The 17,450-nt window shown below is 43.9% G+C and overlaps 1 protein-coding gene across 5 annotated transcripts in view; it reads right to left on the reverse strand.

The window, feature by feature from the left end:
* Window positions 1-2,901: 2,901 nt before the first annotated feature.
* The window catches only part of LOC311113727 (signal-induced proliferation-associated 1-like protein 2), a 97,266-nt gene continuing 82,717 nt past the window's right edge, over window positions 2,902-17,450 (reverse strand). For 2 of the 5 annotated variants that reach the window (XM_084157037.1, XM_084157035.1), the window contains 6 exons: window positions 17,159-17,393; window positions 14,810-14,941; window positions 7,582-7,644; window positions 5,466-5,586; window positions 4,907-4,988; window positions 2,902-4,317 (listed from right to left, as the gene is read on the reverse strand). In XM_084157037.1, the coding sequence (XP_084013163.1) occupies window positions 4,168-4,317; window positions 4,907-4,988; window positions 5,466-5,586; window positions 7,582-7,644; window positions 14,810-14,941; window positions 17,159-17,393 (783 nt within the window). In that variant the 3' untranslated portion in view covers window positions 2,902-4,167. The remainder of the gene's footprint in view (window positions 4,318-4,906; window positions 4,989-5,465; window positions 5,587-7,581; window positions 7,645-14,809; window positions 14,942-17,158; window positions 17,394-17,450) is intronic. The other 3 variants (XM_084157039.1, XM_084157038.1, XM_084157036.1) reach the window with 2 other exon arrangements.

A 17,450-nucleotide genomic window follows, 5' to 3' on the forward strand; every position in this document is an offset into this window, starting at 1 on the left:
CTGGCCACTCACCATAAAGGCCTGATTGGTGGAGTGCTGCAGAGATGGTTGTCCTTCTGGAAGGTTCTCCCATCTCCACAGAGGAACTCTGGAGCTCTGTCAGAGTGACCATCGGGTTCTTGGTCACCTCCCTGACCAAGGCTCTTCTTCCTCGATTGCTCAGTTTGGCCGGGCGGCCAGCTCTAGGAAGAGTCTTGGTAGTTCCAAACTTCTTCCATTTCAGAATGATGGAGGCCACTGTTCTTGGGGACCTTCAATGCTGCAGAAATGTTTTGGTACCCTTCCCCAGATCTGTGCCCCGACACAATCCTGTCTCAGAGCTCTACGGACAATTCCTTCAACCTCATGGCTTGGTGTTTGCTCTGACATGCACAGTCAACTGTGGGACCTTATACAGACAGGTGTGTGCCTTTCCAAATCATGTCCAATCAATTGAATTTACCACAGGTGGACTCCAATCAAGTTGTAGAAACATCTCAAGGATGATCAATGGAAACTGGATGCACCTGAGCTCAATTTCGAGTCTCATAGCAAAGGATCTGAATACTTACTTATTGTGTGTAGATTGATGAGGAAACATTTAATTTAATCCATTTTAGAATAAGGCTGTAACGTAACAAAATGTGGAAAAAGTCAAGGGGTCTGAATACTTTCCGAATGCACTGTACGTTTCTCAATCCTGGTCCTTGAGTACCCGAAAGGTTGCACAATTAACTTATTCTGTTTTACCCCATTTTAACTGTTCCAACCACTCAACTTATTATCAAGCCCTTGATTAGTTCGGGGGAGAAACAATGTTCCAACTTACAGTATTTGAAAGGACTGTGTAGTGAAGAGCAAAGATGAAGGCCTAATGATGCTTAGATGAAGCTTCGATACACGGTTGGTCACATACACAACAATATACTCCAAATTACCATTGCAGTCCCATGATCATTATTAGTAAAACATTTCTCATTTTCACCTAAGGCTCACTTCTGAGAATACTCTCTGGCCTAGAAAGCCCAAACCTTCGGGGCACCACCGCTGAAAACATTACGCAATTTGCAGCTTCAACCCGAGCCATAGAGGTCTCTGATCTTTCTCTTTCTCTTACTCCCTACTTTCCATTGTGTGTGTAGAACACAGTGAAAAACACCAATGCATTGATATTTTTTCCCTTTCTCTCAGCATTTTTTCGGGAAACCAGGTCATTGAATCTATGAATTATAGATCCCCCTCCAAGACGGCACTGGCAACATTGCGCAGCTTTCTTTTTCCTCCTTCTGTTGAACGCTTCTGTTCGGGATTTAGCATGCCTTGTGCTTCGCAAGCATCTTTGTAAAGTGTTGTTCCATTAAGTCAACTCTTGGTTCAAAACACAGGTTCATTGGGAGGGAGGAGACGCATCGTCTTCTCATTTCGTGTCACACTCGAGTCAGGGCTCTCATCCTAAAAGCACTAGCGGCAGGTGCTCCATACATATCCTACGCAACCACCAAAGTGTTCAATCAATAATGAAAATACTCTGATTGGCTCCACTGAGGAGAACGCTGGGGTTTTGAAATGGAAGGTGAAACATGAGCTAGAGTAAAAGGGGCGACGATTGCGCTATGGCACTCCATTCACTATTCAGCACTATATTCACTTTCCAGCACTCCATCCATCCATCCAACGTTCCCCTTTTCCCTACCATTCATCTTTAAAAAAACCTTACTTTGAACTATTTCACTGGCCCGTTTGTCTTCCCCTCCTTGTAGGATGCCTCTCCTGTTTGATCTCTCCTCTCCTTTCTCTCAGGCACTCATTTAAAAAAGAATATCTCTCCTTCCCCATCTCCAACCAAACCTTGCTCCTCCTCCTGGACCTCAATGACGTGCATGTGTGTGTCTGCTACCAATTGCATGTGTGAGTGGGTGTCGCGCTCTCAGTTCCTCCACTTTTTACATCTGCGTTCAAACCATATGGAGAGAGGTGAGGTAATGGGACGTAAATTGGGTGGCTGGAGGCTGCAGGAGAGCCATCTGGGACATAGGCCTACTGTTGTAGTCAGGCTGGGATGACAACTGTAGACTTCCCCACCACCCCCACCAAACCACAGGCTATTGTCCCTAAGGGATGGGAGTGTTCTCGATCTGCCATAAATAATGGCTCATCTGTTGGACACAATGGGAGTATGTTGCCTTCTTAATTGGACATGAGAGTTAAACTTGTATTCAGGGTTTTCATAAGAGGCTAGTTTGGTTGTGCAGTGTTTTAGGAAAATACTCAACCAACTAAATGTTCCAATATGTGAAGTCTAACCAAAGAGGAATAAAAACAAATATAGTGCGATTAATATCAAGTGAAGTACAAGACGCAAGGTTGCCAGCTATTTGCACTTGTGCCACATTGCCATAAGAGCTGGTAGGCCTACTCGGGTACAAGAGACCCTCTGAGCCAAATACTTTAGTTCCATGAATTATTCAAAAGGTTCATATGGGTGATTCTTGTGGACACTGAAGGCCCATCTGGGTCTAATAAGAGATGAGTGTGCTACACTCCAGAACACCTGCGTCCATCCAGCCATCACTTTTGCTAGATCCTTTAGCTGTTTTGAATAATGGCCTGACTAATAAAAAAGGAAGGCACATATGCTACTATGCAGATTCCCAATTGTGCCTAATATGTGATCCCTGTACAAGTGTTACCTATAATTCAATACTCCAAATGACTGCATGGCACTTATAAAACAGTGCGGCACTGATTATCCTATTTTGTCAAGAATGTCAACTATCCAGTTCATCAGGGACATACCATAGGCTGTATGTTTAAGACATAACATTTTCTGTCCACAAAACAGCACCCAACTATACAAAAAAAATACCTTAATACGCAAACGTTGTCGCTGGAATTAAATGACACTTGAGTCCATTTTGTTTTTTCAACATCCTACATTTATTAAAAAAGCAAACCATTTGTCCCATCTTTAACAAAACATCTTACAAAGAAAGAAAGGCATACAAAACAACAGGCTGTATTCTAGCAGCATCCAAACGTTGGACTTCCCAGAAATAACCCTTTATATGTATATAGTATTTATATTTTATCTCTTGCCAACTATACAGATATTGCCAATAAGGAGCCATTAATCTTTTTTAGTGCAGAAAGGAACAAAATATTCAATATTAAAATAAACAATTTGGAGGGTAAATTTAAATAAGAGTGTTAAATACAAGACACTTTCTCTGAAGTACTGTACAAAGACCATCAAACACATTTTGGCATTGAAAATACATAATTCGTACACTTGGTGGTACCTTGTGTACCTACAAGTTCGGGGTCAACTGCATAAGAATACATTTCTGTGGCAAAAAAAAGAAGGGTAATAACATCATGGTAGTCATCATTAGTGAGAGTAGTGGACAAGGCGTGGGGTTGGAAAAGGATGAGGGACTACAACAACAGAAAAGACTACAGTATCCATACACCACTGGTTAAAGTCAGGCACGTTTTTGTTCCTGCAAAATAAACACGTCTCGACAACACCACAATCAGTGCTAACCATTAATAACAGTTTTGTGACTATCACCATATTTATTGCTAGGACAATTTCTATTTTTTTGTTCAAAACAGTGGAGTACTTTACAAAACTTACTAAAGATTAGCTTTTTTTTATACAAGAACCTTGTAACGCCTTAATTATTTCCTGGTTGTTTTATAATACATTTAATGTCAAGGTAAAGTTTAGTAATTTTATTTGGGTGAACTTTTTTTAAATTGTTGTTTACCGAGGGAACTCATAAGTTTTACACTTGCCTTATTCGGCAAAATAATATAGATTTCACATAAGTTACATTCATTTGTTTTTAATTCACATGTTCCTTCCTCTCCGCAAATAGCCAAAAAAACATGAGGTCTGCTACATTCTTCCCCTCTTCCCCTTTATGTTAACCTTCTATAAATGTATCGCTTTACCCTCCCCCCGGCCCCTTGAGATATTTACACTAATTAATGTTGTTTTGCTTTCAAAACAATGCAACTAGCATTAGCACGCTAACTCGCAACTTCTCACTCTCATGCGATGGCTATCCACTTTGAATCACTACTTCGTCCCTCTTGACATGCCACTAGCTCAGGTAATGTGGAGTTAACGGCCATGTTGCAGTGTGTGTCAGTGTGTGTGTATGTGTCAGTGTTTTTTTTTGCTCAGGGCTTCTTGTTGTCGACCGAGTGTAGGAACCATTCGCTGAACCTCCTGAGCTGGGCGGCTGCCGTTTGGCTCTCCTCGTGCAGACGCATGTTGTCCTGACGCAAGTGCTGGACCTGCTCCTGCAACATGGCCTTGTCCTCTTGCTCCTGTGGAGAGGGAACACACACACTTCGCTTATTACGCAACCTGGCATGACGGCATTGGCTATACATATGATCACCATTTGGCACAGTGGACAACATTTGGCTTCATTATGACATAATTGTCTGGTTGTACACTGGTTTTCTGAATGAGAATACATAATATAACCAGATTACAACCAACTGGTCTCTGTTACAACCAGGTAAAGATGTATATTATATGACAATGTCAACACATCATGGGAAAGCAATCATTTTCTGGTTGTTTATCTGGTCAGATAAATAAATTTTTCTGGTTGCTGAAAAGACTGACAAAACGTCTTTTTACAATCAGTATACAACCTGAACATGACAACTGGTTTTGCCTGCTGGGGTTGTATGATTTACAAAATACACCAACAGAGAAGCGTACATTTTAGAACAGCAGCTAACTGTACAGACCATTCTAGTACATCATAGTAGTATATTGACTAATATGTTAGCTGCACATCCCTTTGGATAAAGGTAATCTGCTAAATGACCATGTTATTATTGTTATACATGCTAAGTGGTTCACTGGACATGTCACCGATATGCATCGGGGAGTTGACTTTACCTTTCGTAGGTCGAACTGAAGCTGTCTGAGGATCTCTTCCAGTTGGATGACTTTGCCCGTGAGCAGAGCAGGTGAGCCGGCCCTATATAGAGATAGAGACAGGCTTCTTTAAGTTTTGCAAGTCTATAGAAAAAGAACCTCTTCGTTATGTAGGTCACTTTTATACACTAATTTACCGCCTGGTGATGTCACCAGGCAGGCCAAAACTCTATCCTACCAAAACAGGCTGACATTTTAGGAAGTCTTTTCAAATTGCTCTTACACACAAGGGCATTATCATAATTTTACATTATTACTCCAACCTCAGTATGAAAAAATAAATAAATACACACACACAGAGAGAGAGGAAAATCAAATTTTTGACTGCACTGGGCCTTTAATTATAATATTTTGATAATATAAGTTATTCCTTTAGAGGAGGATGAACAATGTTTCGGCATTCAGTCAGTAAGTAGTGTTAAACATACCTATATGTAAGACCTTCAATAACTAAATCCCCTTCTCTGCTAAGTCAAGCTCCTTTAACTGCCTGCCCCACCCAAAGGCACAATACACCTACCCTGCCTCCAAGATGGCGGCCTCCGACGCAGCCACCCTCCGACTCAGCTCATGGGACAGCTCCATGGCCTGCTGGGCCTGCTCCACGTCCAACATGGAGCAGAGTGAACCCTGGTCCGCTGCTAAAGACACACACACAATACTATTAAAGCTGCAATATGTAACTTTTGGGCGGTAGATCTGATCTATGTGCACTATTTCTATGCTTCCCCATTCTTAAGGTTCGTTTTTTGCAACTTTCACTGTGTTTTGTACACCAGCTTCAAACAACTGAAAATGTACTGAACAAAAATATAAACGCAACATGCAACAATTTCAATGATTTGACTCAGTTACAGTTCATATAAGGAAATCAAATCAACTGAAAAAAATTTATTAGGTCCTAATCTATGGATTTCACATGACTGGGAATACAGATATGCATCTGTTGGTCACAGATACCTTAAAAAAAAAAGTTAGGGGCGTGGATCAGAAAACCAGTCCGTGACCACTATTCGTCTCATGCAGTGAGACACATTTCCGTCGCATAGAGTTGATCAGGCTGTTGATTTTGGCCTGTGGAATGTTGTCCCACTCCTTTTCAATGGCTGTGCAAAGTTGCTGGATATTGGCGGGAACTGGAACATGCTGTCGTACACATTGATCCAGAGCATCCCAAACATGCTCAATGGGTGACATGTCTGGTGAGTATGCAGGCCATGGAAGAACTGGGACATTTTCAGCTTCCAGGAGTTGTGTACAGATCCTTGCGACATGGGGCCGTGAATTATCATGCTGAAACATGAGGTGATGGTGGCGGATGAATGGCACGACAATGGGCCTCAGGATCTCGTCACGGTATCTCTGTGCATTCAAATTGCCATTGATAAAATGCAATTGTGTTGGTTGTCCGTAGCTTATGCCTTCCCATTCCATAACCCCACCGCCACCATGTTGCACTCTGCTCACAACGTTGACATCAACAAACCGCTCGTCCACCCACCGCCATACACATGGTCTGTGGTTGTGAGGCTGGTTGGACGTACTGCCAAATTCTCTAAAACGACATTGGAGGCGGCTTATGGTACAGAAATGCACATTCTATTCTCTGGCAACAGCTCTGGTGTACATTCCTTAACTCAGCATGCCAATTGCACACTCCCTCAAAACTTGAGACATCTGTGGCATTGTGTTGTGTGACAAAACTGCACATTTTAGAGTAGTCTTTTATTGACCACAGCACAAGGTGCACCTGTGTAACGATCATGCTGTTCAATCAGCTTCTTGATATGCCACACCTTTCAGGTGGATGGATTATCTTGGCAAAGGAGAAATGCTCACTAACAGGGTTGTAACCAAATTTGTGCACCACATTTGACAGAAATACACATTTTGTGTGTATGGAAATTTTCTGGGATCTTTTATTTCAGCTCATGACACATGGGACCAACACTTTACATGTTGCGTTTCTATTTTTGTTCAGTGTACAATATTTTTGGTTATGGAAAATAGATTTCACAGCGGTTTAGATGGTAAAATGATTCTCTACACTACAATTGCTTGTTTTGTCACATAAACTGAAATTAGGTGAACTATTAGAATTTTAACAACCAGGAAATTGCAGAGCGATTTTTGCATAGTGCATCTTTAAATACCATGACACACATCTCGACTAAGAATGTCCCTAACTGCTTGGAAATGCCAGATTAGAAGTTTAAAATCAGGCGTGTTAGTGCTAGGCTGGAACAAAAGTTAGCAGGAGAAAACATCACAATACAAGAAGTGGTTGAGGTAACACTAGGCAGCTAGTAGTAGAAGGGGGTGGTAGTAATAGTGGTGGTGGTAGTAGTAACCAATGTAGTGTTACAGAAGCATTGGCTGTTGTAGTAGTAGCTGTGGTAGTATTGCCAGAAATAGGTAGAAACCCTAATTTGAGTTCATCCTAAATAAAAGTAGTAGTTGTAGAGGTTCCATAGCAGTAATAGCAAAAGCACCAATGGCAGTAAAGGTGAAAGAAGCTCTAATGGCAGTAACTAACTAGAGTGGTAGTAAAAGTCAAGTAATTCCAGTGAAGAGGAGAATTAAAAAAAAAGAGTAGAGAGCACCAAGTGCTTTGTTGAGCAAAATGTCAAGGTCACCTAGTGAGTCTTTCTGACTGTCTTTATCACACAGACGACTGGCATCCTTGTCGAGCTCCAGACCTGAAAACACGAGAGGAGACAGCACATCCCTCAGATACAGTTCAGCTACCCACACTGTGTAGAGTGCACTTTCAGTGCAAATAAGCTACAGTAGCTCTTAAATGCTCCAAAACCAATGTTCTAAGGAAAGGCACATTCTGGCGCAGCCCTTTTAAGCAGTCCATTCTTGCAACCTTGGAGGTGGAGAGCATGATGTAGAGTAGAATGGATCCTGTGGAAGTGCTATAGTTAGCTCCCATCCCTAAACCTTTGCCATGGTCTATTCTAAAAGCAACAATTATGGAGCTACAGTGCTGTGAAAAAGTATTTGCCCCCTTTCTAATACTTTTTCACGGCACTGTCTATAACAACTGGATCCACTCTCTCGGTGGGTGAAGGGGATCGCACGTGCAGGTGGTGGGTTAAATATGAGAGCTAACTGGATTTCACACAGTTAAGGCCCCACAGTATAATATACAGTATTACGAAAGTATTCAGACCCCTTGACTTTTTCCACTTTGTTACATTACAGCCTTATTCTAAAATAGATTAAATAAATAGAAATCCTCAGCAATCTACACACAATACCCATAATGACACAGCGAAAACAGGTTAAAAATAAAAAACAGAAATACCTTATTTACATAACTCTTTGCTATGAGACTCGAAATTGAGCTCAGGTGCATCCTGTTTCCATTAATCATCCTTGAGATGTTTCTATAACTTGATTGGAATCCACCTGTGGTAATTCAATTGATTGTAGCTCAGCTGGTAGAGCACGGCGCTTGTAACGCCAAGGTAGTGGGTTCGATCCCCGGGACCACCCATACACAAAAATGTATGCACGCATGACTGTAAGTCGCTTTGGATAAAAGCGTCTGCTAAATGGCATATTATTATTATTATTTTATTTATTTGATTGGACATGATTTGGAAAGGCACACACCTGTCAATATAAGGTCCCACAGTTGACAGCGCATGTCAGAGCAAAAACCATGCAGGCACAGATCTGGGGAAGGGTACCAAAAAATTTCTGCAGCATTGAAGGTCTCCAAGAACACAGTGGCCTCCACCATTCTTAAATGGAAGAAGTTTGGAACCACCAAGACTCTTCCTAGAGCGGGCCGCCCGGCCAAACTGAGCAATCAGGGGAGAAAGGTCTTGGTCAGGGAGGTGACCAAAAACCTGATGGTCACTCTGACAGAGCTCTAGAGTTCCTCTGTGGAGATGGGAGAACCTTCCAGAAGGACAACCATCTCTGCAGTACTCCACCAATCAGGCCTTTATGGTAGAGTGGCCAGACGGATGCCACTCCTCAGTAAAAGGCACATGACAGCCCGCTTGGAGTTTGCCAAAAGGCACCTAAAGACTCTCAGACCATGAGAAAGAAGATTCTCTGGTCTGATGAAACCAAGATTGAACTCTTTGGCCTGAATGCCAAGCATCACGTCTGGAGGAAACCTGGCACCATCCCTAAGGTGAAGCAAGGTGCCGGCAGCATCATACTGTGGGGGTGTTTTTCAGCGGCAGGGACTGGGAGACTAGTCCGGATTGAGGCAAACATGAACGGAGCAAAGTACAGAGAGATCCTTGATGAAAACCTGCTCCAGAGCACTCAGGACCTCAGACGGGGGCGAAGGTTCACCTTCCAAAAGGTCAACGACGCTAAGCACACAGCCAAGACAATGCAGGAGTGGCTTCGGGACAAGTCTCTGAATGTCCTTGAGGGGCCCAGAGCTGGTGGCCGGGGTAGTGGTAGCCAGGTGGAAAGCATGGCCAGCCGTAGCAAAATACTTGTTGAAATTCTCGATTATTGTAGATTTATCGGTGGTGATAGTGTTTCCTAGCCTCAGTGCAGTGGGCAGCTGGGAGGAGGTGCTCTTATTCTCCATGGACTTTACAGTGTCCCAAAACTTTTTGGAGTTAGTGCTACAGGATGCACATTTCTGTTTGAAAAAGCTAGCCTTTGCTTTCCTAACTGCTTGTGTATATTGGTTCCTAACTTCCCTGAAAAGTTGCATATCGCGGGGGCTATTCGATGCTAATGCAGTACGCCACAGGATGTTTTTGTGCTGGTCAAGGGCAGTCAAGTCTAAGGAGAACCAGGGGCTATATCTGTTCTTAGTTCTGAATTTTTTGAATGGGGCATGCTTATTTAAGATTGAGAGGAAAGCACTTTTAAAGAACAACCAGGCATCCTCTACTGACAGAATGAGATCGATATCCATCCAGGATACATGGGCCAGGTCAATTAGGAAGGCCTGCTCGCTAAAGTGTTTTAGGGAGCGTTTGACAGTGATGAGGGGTGGTCGTTTGACCGCGGACCCGTTACGGATGCAGGCAATAAGGCAGTGATCGCTGAGATCCTGGTTGAAGACAGCGGAGGTGTATTTAGAGGGTAAATTAGTCAGGATGATATCTATGAGGGTGCCCATGTTTACAGATTTAGGGTTGTACCTGGTAAATTCCTTGGTAATTTGTGTGAGATTGAGGGCATCTAGTTTGGATTGTAGGATGGCCGGGGTGTTAAGCATATCAGAGTTTAGGTCACCAAGCAGTACGAACTCTGAGGATAGATGGGGGGCAATCAATTCACATATGGTGTCCAGGGCACAGCTGTGGGCTGAGGGGGGTCTGTAGCAAGCGGCAACAGTGAGAGACTTAAAGTAGGAGCTCAAACTGTTTGGGCACAGACCTGGATAGTATGATAGAGCTCTGCAGGCTAACTCCACCCCCTTTGGCAGTTCTATCTAGACGGAAAATGTTGTAGTTGGGGATGGACATTTCTGAATTTTTGGTGGCCTTCCTAAGCCAGGATTCAGACACTGCTAGAACATCAGGGTTGGCGGAGTGTGCTAACGCAGTGAATAACTCAAACTTAGGAAGGAGGCTTCTGATGTTAACGTGCAGAAAACCAAGGCTTTTTCGGTTACAGAAGTCAACAAATGATAGCACCTGGGGAGTAGGAGTGATACTGGGGGCTGCAGGGCCTGGGTTAGCCTCTACATCACCAGAGGAACAGAGGAGGACTAGAATAAGGATACGGCTAAAGGCGTTAAGAACTGGTCTTCTAGTGCGTTGGGTACAGAGAATAAAGGGGGCAGATTTCCATGCGTTGTAGAATAGATTCAGGGCATTATGTACAGACAAGGATATGGAAGGATATGAGTACAGTGGAGGTAAACCTAAGCATTGGGTAACGCTGAAAGAGATAGCATCACTGGAGGCACCGATTGAGCCGGTCTCGGCGTGTATGGGGGGTGGAACAAAGGAGCTATTTGAGGCAGTTTGAGAGGGACTTGGGGTTCTACAGTGAAATTGTATAATAAGAACTAACTGGAACAGCAATAGGCAAGGCATATTGACTTGGGAGAGAGGCATAAAGCAATCACAGGTGTTATTAGAGAGAGCTAAGACAACAACTGGTAATGGCGATGAAAGTTTGGGCTGAGGCTAAACAGATAAACAGGACAGGGGACCGTGTAAAGGAACAGTCCAGCAGGCATCAGCTGTGCAGCTGAGTGATCATAAGGTCCAGTGAACAGCAATATGTGAGTCCGAGAGCAGTTCGAATTGGTGCTACAGCACAGCGAGCAGGAAGCACGGCTGTTGTTTGCGTGTGCTAGCGGGCCGGGGCTAGCAGATGGATCTTCGTGGTCGTCGCAACGGGAAGCCTGTTGAAACCACAGACGATTACGTCGGCAGACCAGTCGTGATGGATCGGCAGGGCTCTGTGTCGACTCTAGGAGGTCCTGTCTGGTTGACAGAGAGGTAGATAGCCGGGAGATGTGCCTGACTCGAGGCTAGCTCAAGGCTGATTAGCCAACAACAACATCCATTTGGTTGCAGCTAGCTAGTTGCGATGATCCGGTGTTAAAGGTCCAGTGATTCAGTGATTCCGGCAGAAAATCTGATACGTTCTGGGTCGATAACGCACTGTGCAGACAGTGCAGACTGGCCGATAATAGTCCAGGCTAGAGCTGGCTGGTAGGTAGTGCAGACCACGGACAATGGTGAAAAACCGCTAACAGTGGCTAATAGCAAGTAGCTAGTTAGCTGGCTACTCCCGTCCGGTAGACAAAGAGGTAGATAGCCGGGATATGGGCCTGGCTCGAGGCTAGCTCAAGGCTAACTGGTGCTTGCTTCGGGGGCAGTGGTGATTAGCCTACAGTAACATCCATTCGGTTGCGGCTAGCTAGTTGCGATCCGGTGTTAAGGTCCAGTGATTCAGTTATTCCGGCAGAAAATCCGATGTTCTGGGTGAAAACCGCTAACGGTGGCTAATAGCAAGTAGCTAGTTAGCTGGCTAGCTAGTTTCAACTGGAGATTCTAGATAAAGGTGAGTAAATAATAGAATCCGTTCCACATTGAGTTAGGCGGGTTGCAGGAAAGTATATTTAGTAGAAGGATGAAAAGTGTGATAGGGAAATATATCCGTAAAATACAAAAAAATACAAAAAACTGGCTATTTACATGGACACACAACAGAGAACACGACCGCACTGCTACGCCATCTTGGATCATTATGGGGTATTGTGTGTAGATTGATGAGGGAAAAAAACGATTTAATCAATTTTAGAATAACGCTGTAACCTAACAAAATGTGGAAAAAGTTAAGGGGTTGAATACTTTCCGAAGGCACTGTAAGCCAGTGATTCTCAACTCCAGCTGTAAAGACCCACATGACTGCACATCTTTGTTCTAGCCCAACACTAACACACTTGATTCAACAACTCAAACATTCCATGAATCAAGTGCGTTAGCACTGGGCTAGAACAATGAAGTGCAGTCCAATGGGTTACCGAGTTGAGAAACACTAGAAGCCAGTCCCCTTCCGTAGTAACCGACACGGCACAGCACACTATTGTTACCTTCCAGATAGAGAGCATAGGACAATTCTGGATAGGGAAGAAAACAAGAAAGGGGGGGGGGGGGGGGGGGCATTGTGAGAAGTCAGAACAGCCTAGCAGATGTCCGAGTCACATATCCCTTTAGAAAGCTGGGGGTCTTAGTGAGGAAATGTAGGTTAAGTTTCTAGCAAAATGGCAGCACCATCCACCCCCCCCACCTGCGTCTATCTTCTCAATAGTTGGACAGTGTTGAGAGGTGACGTGGGTTTGGAATGTGGAATTTGAGGACAGAAAGGAGGGAGAAGGGGAAAGAGATGGGAGCCGTTCTTGCTAAGATTGTTCTCGCTAAGGAGTGAGAAAAGGGGGAGCGCGAGAGAGGGAAGAGAGATGAAAGGGGTTCTCAGTAAAGATAAGTGAGAGCGAGAGACTGAAGCTGTGAAAATCTCACCCATAATTACACATCTCTCTCTTTCTCCCTTTTAACAATCACTCTCTGTTCTAATTGACAGTCTCAACATTGGCTTAACGTTGACTGAAGTAAATCACAGGTGAAGTGATTATCATGGTGGAAAACAAAGAATACAAAGGAGGACAAGGGAGAAAGTAAAAGAGGGGGAGATCTTTACTTTTCCTTTAGAAAAAGGACTAGCCTATATTGAGACGGAAACAACGAAAACAACATCCCATGACATTTTATGTAATGGTCAATATGGAAAAAACGAACGGTCTAAGATAAAACTTGAGGTTAAGTTATCATTGATAAATATGAACCACAACTGAACAATGAGACACGCAAGGAGAGAGGAATGTCTGTGTTGTCTGTTCTGCTGCACTCTTGGCTGTGAATGTCAACCATTCGTCCTGTTCTAGTATGCGTGGGTCTACGGAAACAGAAATAATGCTCGCTAGTCGCTACTAATGCTCACCCCGCCCTTTGCCCCCAGGCATTGCTAATGAGGACTAGCATGCTAGAGTTTCTGCGTGCTTAGCAACACTGCCTTTAGAGCACACAGCGAGCACCACGAAACAAAACAAGCCAACTAAACGACACGGCAAGCCTGGGCTAATAAATGCCAGGGTCAGCACTCCCGCGACTCTCCAAGCAAATTAGTTCCCCCTCTTTTCTCTGTTGTTGACATGTATGCAAATCGAAGGCTGCTGTGCAGCCCGATGCTAGTCAATGGCGTCCCCGGCCCTACCCCTCGCTGCTCAGGGTGAAAAAAAATGTGGTCACCGGTTCCAACCTATCCAGTCTATAAACATCAGATGGTCACGAAGGAAGCAGAAGCTATTTGCAGAAAACTTTATAAAATAAAAAATAAATAAATGGGAGTATATCACCCGGTTGCTCACCACGTCATTCTAGGTTACCAGAAAAACACTCCCCAGCTACCCCTGAACACAGTTGGACGAGGTAGTGAAGCTATAATTGCCAGAGAAAGTGTGCAAGCAAGGGGTGCAATTGCGGCGGGAGGTGGCGTTGAGTCATTTGGCAAAATGGTTCCTTGCCGTGCGCTCCATTGTGATAATGCTTTGTTTCTCAAGACACGAAATACGCTCTCTCTCCTTCCACTTCCTGCTAATTAGCACCTCGAGGTAGACCGACTGAGTTCAAGGCAGACACAGATAATGGGAGAGACTGAAGATTTTGACAGGGTCAAGATGATATTGGGGGTCAATCTTAATTCATGTCCAGTCGCTTCAGCAAATGAATTTGGCAGACTTTAATTGGACGACGGACAATGAATTCACATCTGAACATTACGAGAAAAGAAAAACAACTTTTATAATGGTCTTTTCGCACTTTGAATTTCACGCCAAATTAGATACCCAAATTGACCAGAATGGAAAAAAAACATTGAGTACAAATTAGACACTGAATAAAGGCCAGGAATTGTTCTACTGAGTGAACAAAATGGTAACAGTTCAAGCTCTGAAAGCCTGATGAGAACTGGGGACAAAAGACTTGACAGCCTTTGACAGTATGACACCTGACAGGGACCTTGGTAGCAGCAAATGTTAAATCAGGTACCACTTACACCTAGCTAACATTTCTGCATTCCCAGAACATTTCTGGTAGGTTAGGGAACAACGTTTCTGGTAGGTTAGAGGATAACATTCCCATAACCTTTGTTGGTCCAGCTTTTAAGTGCTTTAAGAAAGTCAGTCCAAAAGGATGTTCCTTGAATGTTGAGTTACAACACATAACGTTTTCCTTTTGACATTGTTCAAACGTATCTACGTTTTAGGGAGCATCAAAAGATCAAACAGTGAATCAGCACTCCATTTAGTTTAATGCCATGCAGGAGTATGATGAATCTAGATGTTGTCCTTACCTTCAAAAGCCCTTGCGGCATCAACAAGATGGGACCAGTCCAGGCCAGACACTGCTTCCGGGAGGGGCATCAGGCTGCCGTCGGCCATTTTGCAGCGGTCGGCCAGGGAGCTGTCAGAAAACCACAGCTCATCTGTAGAGATGAGACATTTTGGTTTAGATAAGTGACCGACAGGCTCACCGATTTGGGTGAAGGGAACAGTTGGTGCTCCCTCCCTCTTTCCTCCCTCCTTTCTTTCCTCCTCCTTCCTGCTCTCACTCTCCCTCCCGATAATGAGACATCATCCATTCTCCACATGGAACACCTGCTCCTATGTTAAGCCCGGACTGCTTGCAGATTTACAAAGTCATTTCAGGGTTTTAGGTTTCAAAGTCAGTAAAAACAAAATAAAAAAATGAAAGATGGGCACTTTCCATCAAAGCGTAAGACAAACATCTCACAGAGGTATCCATACGACTTGTATCACCTTAACATACATTTTTAAGAGGCATCTGCAATTCCCCTTGAAGCAAATACAATTCAGCCTTTTCAATTTACACCAAATTGACTGTGCGAGACAACCCCCCTCTCCCAAAATGTGAAAAAAATGCTAAACAATGACATACTCAAATTGCAGTCCTGCTTGGAAAACTGCCAAGAAGACAGTTACTTTTTTTTTTTTTTAACCCAATGTCACAGTCTGCTGTTGAAAGCTGATTAGAGGACGGAGAGGAAGGGGGAGCTTCCCCCCGCCAGACAGACAATTAACCTGCATCTAGGGGATGCCCACAGAGGTCAGCTTTGGCGAACAGACACACACAAACCTAGGCACACAAATATGTGCATAGAAACACACACACACACACACGAGTACGCACACACACACACACGCACAGGCTTTCAGTCATTTGCACAGCTGGAGGTTCATGATCCTTCATTCTGGCTTCTGATCCCAGACAGCACAGCACAGCCCCCCCGGCAGAGTTAAAGGTGATCTGAATAAGACACAGCAATCACATATCCACACACACACACCTCCACGGCTTGTGATAATGAGCTGAAAGCAGTGGATTTGTGATTGTTGGCTGGCTAACCCTTCGAGTGGTGATTTTTTGAGGGGGAACATTCGCCTCAGTGGTCCATTCCGGAATTCTCACGTTTTGACATGTGATCGCTGGAGACACCTATTACAGTGTTATGTAAATGTTGGGGGGGCAGCCCCTTTGTGTCACTGTGAAATACATCCAATGGTTAGAATGTTTCAACAAAGAACGCAAGGAGGACCGACAGTGAAAGTGTTAATATCTTGCATACTCAATTACCACATACTGGGATACATAGCACATACTGGGATGTTTTCCCAGTGGAAAAGATCCAATATCTTGCTGTGTTTCTTAAAAACAGACAGCTTTTTAAAATAGGTTTGCATCAATTTAACACCTACGAATTCTCACCTAATACAAGACAGATGGGAAATTGAAAATGGCATATGCTGTAGCTTTTACGATAGGTCTCGTAAAGTTCAGCTTCAGACTGGCAAGGGCGTTTGCATTTAATTGACCACAATGAGCTCACAGTTAGATATTTTTATTCCTATGGCCCACTCCTTAATTTAAAACTCAAAATGGCTGCCCCGCCACTTTGTTTACTATAAAGCCCTGTGTAGCTCAGTTGGTAGAGCATTGCGCTTGCAACACCAGGGTTGTGGATTCGATTCCCATGGGGGGCCAGTATGAAAAAAAAAAAATATATATATTAAGAAAAATGTATGCACTCACTCTTATCTCTGGATAAGAGCGTCTGCTAAATGACTAAAATGTAAATGTAAAATAAAGCTGAGGAATGGGGCTGGAGAAATATAAAAGTGACTGTAAATATCACAGAGTGGGCTTTTCAGGAGTAGATGCATGCAGCTGTCCACTCAGCACCATTTGACTTGTTACTACACCTCAGGAGCATTCCATCTTTGGTAGATACATTAATGGACGACTGATTTCGTAACACGCGTTCCATTCCTAATTGAACTCCAAGGTTTCACTAATACATAATACATGCAAAGCAGACTTTGGTACTTTAACACTGACTATACAGTTTGGACATGTTTTGATTTTAAGGTAAAAACGGCCTTGAAAAAACTGTATTAGGTGAATCAGGTGGGTTAGAGCAGGACTGGAACAAAAGCGTATACATCCGGCAGCTCTCCAGGAGAAAGGTTGGCCATCCGTATTCCCGCTTAACCATAGAGATACATTAAAGTATCTATTATCTATCTGTTCTATTGAATTATATGCTCACAACCGACAAGACCGACTAGCTAGCCAGCTACCCTAAACATCCGAAACTCTAAACCCTAAACGGGCAGACACTCACTCTTGTGTAGGGGCGCCCCGTGGCTGTGGCCGAGGTTCATGCGAGGTGGCAGGGTGCTGTGGTAGGGCCCAGCGGCGGTGCTGAAAAGGATATCGTTGGGCAGGGCCTGGTCCAGGAGAGAACTTCGGGAGCTGACCAGGGACTTCCTGTGGCTGCTGCACAGGCTCTCGTCTGACAGGGTCCGGTACAGGGACCTCCGCGGGGACATGGGCAGGCCACCAGGACCAGTCAGACTCTGCGGGAAGGGATGGAGAAAATAAGGGAGGGAAAAAGGGAGACAGAATATTATGAT

Source organism: Coregonus lavaretus (assembly GCF_964263955.1).
Source record: "Coregonus lavaretus genome assembly, chromosome: 40".
In the NCBI taxonomy this organism is placed as follows: domain Eukaryota; kingdom Metazoa; phylum Chordata; class Actinopteri; order Salmoniformes; family Salmonidae; genus Coregonus; species Coregonus lavaretus.